Genomic DNA, 6,000 nt, shown 5'->3' on the forward strand with positions numbered 1-6,000 from the left:
CCTTTCATAGGGATTATAAATGTAGATAATATATTATACATATTGAACATAAATACACTATATTATTATATATAAATATATATATATAAATAGTAAGGAGTAAATAGAATTATTATATATATATATGATGAAAATAATATTATTACGAGTAAATAAACTGATTAAAGATTAATAAAAAAAAACCTCGTGCACCGTTTAATCATGTCATATGCTCCTTCTCCTGCACAGGCTGCTCCTTATTTCATTCTTAAGGATTTGTACTTGCCCTCGCTACTACAACACACGAGCACTCCGGGAATATTATTGACAATGCGACAAAGTGCGATTTTTTGCGCATTTTTATTACAGACGTTCTTCATTACATTAACATAACAAAGTCTATACTTTCAAGGTACATGATGATCGTTTTAAAATGGTGTCTACCTGTGAGATCTTTAAGGATTATGCGCAGTGTTCAAGCTCCCGCACGGAGCACATTAAGCTAAATTAGTCTTCGTTATTTTATTTTTATCTTGCAAATTGTCTTTATTTGTTCTCTCTCTCACTCTCGCGAGCTTACCGATTATTAATATCGAGTCGCCGCAAGCGCTTGGACACTTCGATAAGATTAAAGCGATCACAGACAGAGGCATTCCGGTAAACGAAAACGGCCGCGAACGCCCCAATAGATACGGAGGCTAATACTTTTTTTTTTTCTTTTAGGATTTCTACGATACCCGTACTGCACGTAGGGCGTTCCCGCCGTTGCGAAACCGTTTCACGACTCGGAGGCTGCAAATGTAGCGAGTCGAGTTTGTAACGCAAGCTCCGTGTCCCGATTCGTTCTATATGCGCTCTTTCTACTTAATGTAATACATTACTCGCGTAGAGCATCGCGTAATCGTACGTTGTAATAAATGTAGTACAAATAGAGAATATATCGCGCGTGTAATGTTATAAAATGTAAGAGTTAGACCTAAAAGGTAGGTAAAAATCGTAAAACGTAAGTATATCGTAGAAAAAGTTTTGCGACAAAGCAATGGTTCGTTCCAAATAATAGTGAAAGGTTTATGAAATATAGAAGAATAAAAAGAAAGGATGTGATAAAAATTTCCCCATACGCATTCTCGTTAAGCTCTGGTATTTGCATGATTCTTCGTCCTTATGTTAGTTCGTCTATGATTATCTGTCAGTAAGAAAGCATTTATACTTCTAGTAGACCGTCGTGTTATAGTTCTGAAGGCACTGTTCAAAAGTTTATTACATTCCTTGGAATAACGGGTCTTCGCAGAAGCCCTCCGAATAGTGCGACAAGGAGAGTCGTTATAAACATCGACATGACCATTGCACACGCCTCCCTTCGGTCTATATCACAAAATTCAAAATAGAGTAGTCTCAACCTGACAGCCTATGCCACAATGCCAATGCCGTATTTGTCGGGTCTGTGATCGGTTAGGAATTATCGTGAGCTAGCAAAAATCGATGGTCAGAATTCAGGCTTATGATACGCAATGGCCGGTGCATTCCATTAATTATGTCATATCAATATCGTATCATTATATTACACAAACGCTTATTAATTTAGAGGCACATTGCTAAGGGTCTCGGTTTGTTTTCTTTTAAAGTTGCTCCCTACATTAATGAACTTATGACAATTAGCTAATTACGATTATTCAATACGACAGCGATTTGGCATACGATATTGGAAATTGTACAAAGATTCGGAGAATGCAATAGTATTTGAAAATATTGCTTTGTACATATATGTATATGTATATTTATATTTATATTTATATAGAAGAGAAGTGTGACAAACGAACGGTGGATATCTTTTCAGAAAAGAATATTAAAGTGTATCAACGTAGTTTAGAGACAATATTTGAGCTTAGAATTTCTTAAAATTAAGCGTAAAAAAATGCCATGTGCATAAAAATAATAAGAGAACTCTCTATGATGCTATTAACGATCCCGCTATCGGATATCTTACCCCTAAGCAGGAAAACTTTGGCTACTGCTACACGCTATTTGTACCTCGGCAAAAAAGAGCCGAATTTGCGATTCTTGCTAAGAACACTGATTGCGCATTTAGAAGAAAATAAAAACAGCACGCAGCACACACAGTACCTAAACCAGCAACAGATCATTTATATGTTCAGGAAGACCTTAACAGTACTATATATGCTCACGCTTTAATAAACCTGAATTCTACGCACAACGATTGTAATGTCAGAGAAGCATTCACCATACTCAGAGTGTACTTTTTGCCGGAATGTTTAAACGTGATATTTCTTATTATTCCCTTCTTTTTATTCACACAGCACTGGACTACTTGCGTTATCTGCGCTCATAAATTATTTAAAAGCTCTTAGTCTTTTGAACATCGAAGTCCAGAATGCTGCTCTGAGATATGAATGCTCTACAGAATGTACATAGACAGCAAAAGCGTCTAGACCACAGAATGTTCACATTTGCTCTGATGCAAAATATCGTTTTCTTCTTTTTTTTTCTCGTGCTACAAAAATCAGGCTGATGCAATGGCAGATACTATGTATATATATAAAAGTTAGCTTTACAACATGTAAAACCTGATAAAGTTCTTAAAAAATCTAAAGAACATTCCCTGAATAAGAGCAATCACACGACAATTCAGTCCTCTAAGTGTCTTACTTCGATCGTAGAACGCATCAAACAATTTCTTTTAAGGGAATCAAAATTTTCTAGAGTAATATGTATAATCGGTGATATATTCTCATGAATGTATGGTTCCGTCATGGTACCAGCCTGGGATCCGGCCAATCAAATCATGTGATTCCATAGTGTCTAGACACAGATAATTCTCTTTCGCATCCGTACTGATGAGCCACTAAGATAGATCACAAAAAGTACGGAGTGGGCGTTAGAGGTGGGATTACTCTCTCGGAATCAGGCACTGCCTGGAACAGCACGGGTGTTCTCTGATCCACTGTCGTGAACTGCATGATACTAGCTATGTTACCACATCGATAACAATAATTCGGAGCCGACCACACTGTGACGAGTTTGTCATTAAACATGTACCTATAACCTGCACAATAAAAAAAATGTATGCATTATCAAAAATACATACTTTAGATATAAAATAAAACGCTGCAGCAAAACTCGTGAAATATTTGTGAGCGAAGACATACCTTCCTGAACTAGTTGATGCGCCCTACAGATGAGTTTAAGATCATTCACCTCCATGAACATGTAAGTCACTTTGCTGCCAAACAGCCAGCCTGCGCCGCGTGGACTTACTGTCCATGTTTCTACATCTTCTGGATCGGACCAGACCAAATCACAGAAAGCACCTGTAAGCAAAAAATGTATAACTGTTATTGCACAATATGTATTATATAACGGCAGTATAGCCAGTCATGCAACTTTTATTTCGCAACGAAACGTTACTTTACACAATTACATACCTTTGTGTGGAATCTCTTGATTCCTTTCAATCGTTCTAATTTGATCTAGTGTTCTAATAGCCGGAGACAGTCCACCATGTACACAAAGAACCTGTTCATCAATTAACTGAAACAGAATTTAATTCGATTACAATCGAAGGTGGAGCTATAATTCTCGAAAAGATCTTATTTTACGCGAGTACTCACGGCAGCAACTGTGAGCAAGTCAAATACCCTACAACAGTACTTCCACGCATTGGCATTGCCGTACTTGTTTTGGCATTCATCTGGAACAGACAGTGAAGCAAACGATGAGATCAAAGCTTGGTTGTTGGCGCAATCAAGTTTGCCAGGAAAGAGAGTGTCGTTGTGCGCTCACCATAAAATCCATAAACGTGCGTGATTTGTCTAGATTCGTGATTACCGCGTAGTAACGTTATCCTGTCGGACCATTTAGCTTTAAGTGTGAGCAGACGTGTGAACGTTTCTAAGCTGTAGTAGCCCCGATCGACGAAATCCCCCAGAAATATGTAGTTTGTATCCGGTACGGGGCCACCGTTGCGGAACAGCTCCTCCAAATCGTAGAACTGCAACAGCACGAAAACGTGAGCGGTCTGACGTACATTCACGATTGTACAATTAACTACACAGTTACAGAGTATAAAGGTAACGAGGTGATAGACAACGATAAACAGAGGGGGGTTAATACTGCCATGACGCTAATTCGTAAGATTAAAAGACGGTCTACAAAACATGGGGCAAGGAGGAAGAGCAGGTATAAGGAAACGTAACATTTACCTTTTGCGTAATGGCTCTTGCAGACCAACGCGGCGCACGATAGTCCAATGGGCGTAGTCTTCATGGGAAAACTGTGCACTTTCCCATAAAATCTGTACGCTCATTAGATAATCGCGCGTCGCGTTGTCGCGCTGGTCTGCTAGAGCCATAAGGATACTAAAAGCGAATTCGGGTGCTTGAACTAGTGCCCGGTTTTATCAAAACGTCGCTTAACTTAAATCTTAGCTTAATTCATGTTTGCCTCTTTCTAAAGTAACAGTTGGAAAGAGACAAAGAACGAATTAAGCTTAAAGTTAAACAACGTTGGTGAAACCGGACCCAAGACTTGTCTACAGTCCAAATTCTTATAATTAGCTTGGTCTTAAATACACTTCCGAGAAATATTCGGCTAAAAAAAATGATCCGTACGGATGCTGTACAGATCATTTTAATGGCTGAGAAATATCTTAGGAGACATTCAAGACGATCCTTAAATATAAAGGTTGACCGTAAACAAGCCTTAGCGTGCACTCAGCGCGCACTGGCACGAGCAACCGAATTCATGACACAGGCATGATTTTTAAAATATTTACAACTCTGGCTGACCGCGCTCTGATTCGCCGTGGACAAGCGTAAGAGCTGAGGTTGAAGTATAAAAATTAAAAGTGATGTATTTCCTTACGCCTACTATCAGTTTTTTACTCCCAGGCCTACTCCACGTATCGCAGACCAGTCCTAAAATCCGTTAAAACTTGGCGATCCCGTGGCAGCGATGGACGATGCTTCGATTTTTTTTTCGAGGTTAGGGCGCGACATCCGGGACTTACCTGGCCGTGGATATCGCCGCACACCGTCACCGGGGTGGACACAGGCTGGATGTTGGACTCCTCCAGCAACAAGTCGCACACCATGTCGCAGAGTTTCTGCCGGCAACGATAAAGGGTGTAAATTATATCGGGAGAGGCGAAGCGCGCGTAGGGTGTACAAGCGAGTAACCTAATCGGCGCGTAACCGCGCGGCCGTTGTCGCGCGGGACACCGGCCGACCGGCAGGCACCGCGGTATTTTACCTTGAGATCATTTTCGGGCAGGTATTTGCATTCTTTCGCCGTCTCTATCCATTTATCGATGTCTGACATTTTGGATTCGCACCGTAGCAAAATACCAATACTGATCGCGCCCCCATACAGCTACGTCGTCCGCGCGCGCCCTATGCTGCTGGATCGCGCGGAGAGACGACAGCGCCCCGTGGCGTTTACGGCAGTTAAACCTTCAAGCGGATACGCATCAAAAGATTGCTCACCTAGGCGTGGGGACGCGTCTGCGGGTCTGTTCCTTTTGTCTTCTAGATTTTAGAGTACGATTATATTTTTTTTAGAGCGAAAACGAACGATGGAACAATTGCCAAAAGTTAATAAAAGCTTGTATCCACGATACTTGGTCTAAGTTCTGGTTCCGAGAAATGTGTAGCTAATCAACTTGCAGCTATTCCATAAAAGCTGCAAGTTGATTGGCTACACATTTCTTGGCACTAGAACCATAGACGTATAGACCAGAGAGAAGCCTGAGAGATGTCACGGCCCCGTTTTTCGTGATACGCGAATGCGATACGCCCTCTGTGGACATTGAAAACGTGGACATTGAACTACGTAGCCAATTTGCACATTTTGCTAAGTGGGTAACGCAGATTTGCGAAATTTTGGTTGCGTTTCGTGCTATAATCAGGTCCTGTGCGATGCTCTTGTGTACTTAAGATTATTTTAAGTACAAGATCATTGCATGGGATCTAACCATAGCGCGGGACGGGGCTAAAATTGTGCAAA

At 40.7% G+C, this 6,000-nt stretch overlaps 1 protein-coding gene across 1 annotated transcript; it reads right to left on the bottom strand.

Annotated features, from left to right (window-relative positions):
• Nucleotides 1-320: 320 nt before the first annotated feature.
• LOC105564703 (serine/threonine-protein phosphatase 6 catalytic subunit) lies at nt 321-5,415 on the bottom strand. Its single transcript, XM_012017284.1, has 7 exons — nt 5,248-5,415; nt 5,006-5,101; nt 3,781-3,988; nt 3,609-3,688; nt 3,423-3,528; nt 3,147-3,308; nt 321-3,043 (listed from the first exon to the last, which is right to left on the bottom strand). The coding sequence occupies exons 1-7, from the start codon at nt 5,314-5,316 to the stop codon at nt 2,853-2,855; spliced, it is 912 nt and encodes a 303-aa protein (XP_011872674.1). The 5' UTR covers nt 5,317-5,415; the 3' UTR covers nt 321-2,852.
• Nucleotides 5,416-6,000: the final 585 nt, after the last annotated feature.

This window comes from Vollenhovia emeryi, unplaced genomic scaffold (assembly GCF_000949405.1).
Source record: "Vollenhovia emeryi isolate VEMERY1.0 unplaced genomic scaffold, V.emery_V1.0 DF939160.1, whole genome shotgun sequence".
Lineage (NCBI taxonomy): Eukaryota > Metazoa > Arthropoda > Insecta > Hymenoptera > Formicidae > Vollenhovia > Vollenhovia emeryi.

Excerpts from the sequence above, each read along its gene's own strand:
- LOC105564703 (XM_012017284.1), bottom strand. The coding sequence starts at position 5,316 with ATGTCAGACATCGATAAATGGATAGAGACGGCGAAAGAATGCAAATAC. Across the intron at positions 3,989-5,005 it reads GCGGCGATATCCACGGCCAG|TTCTACGATTTGGAGGAGCT; the intron begins GTAAGTCCCGGA and ends GTGCTGTTGCAG. Across the intron at positions 3,689-3,780 it reads GCACGTTTATGGATTTTATG|ATGAATGCCAAAACAAGTAC; the intron begins GTGAGCGCACAA and ends TGTCTGTTCCAG.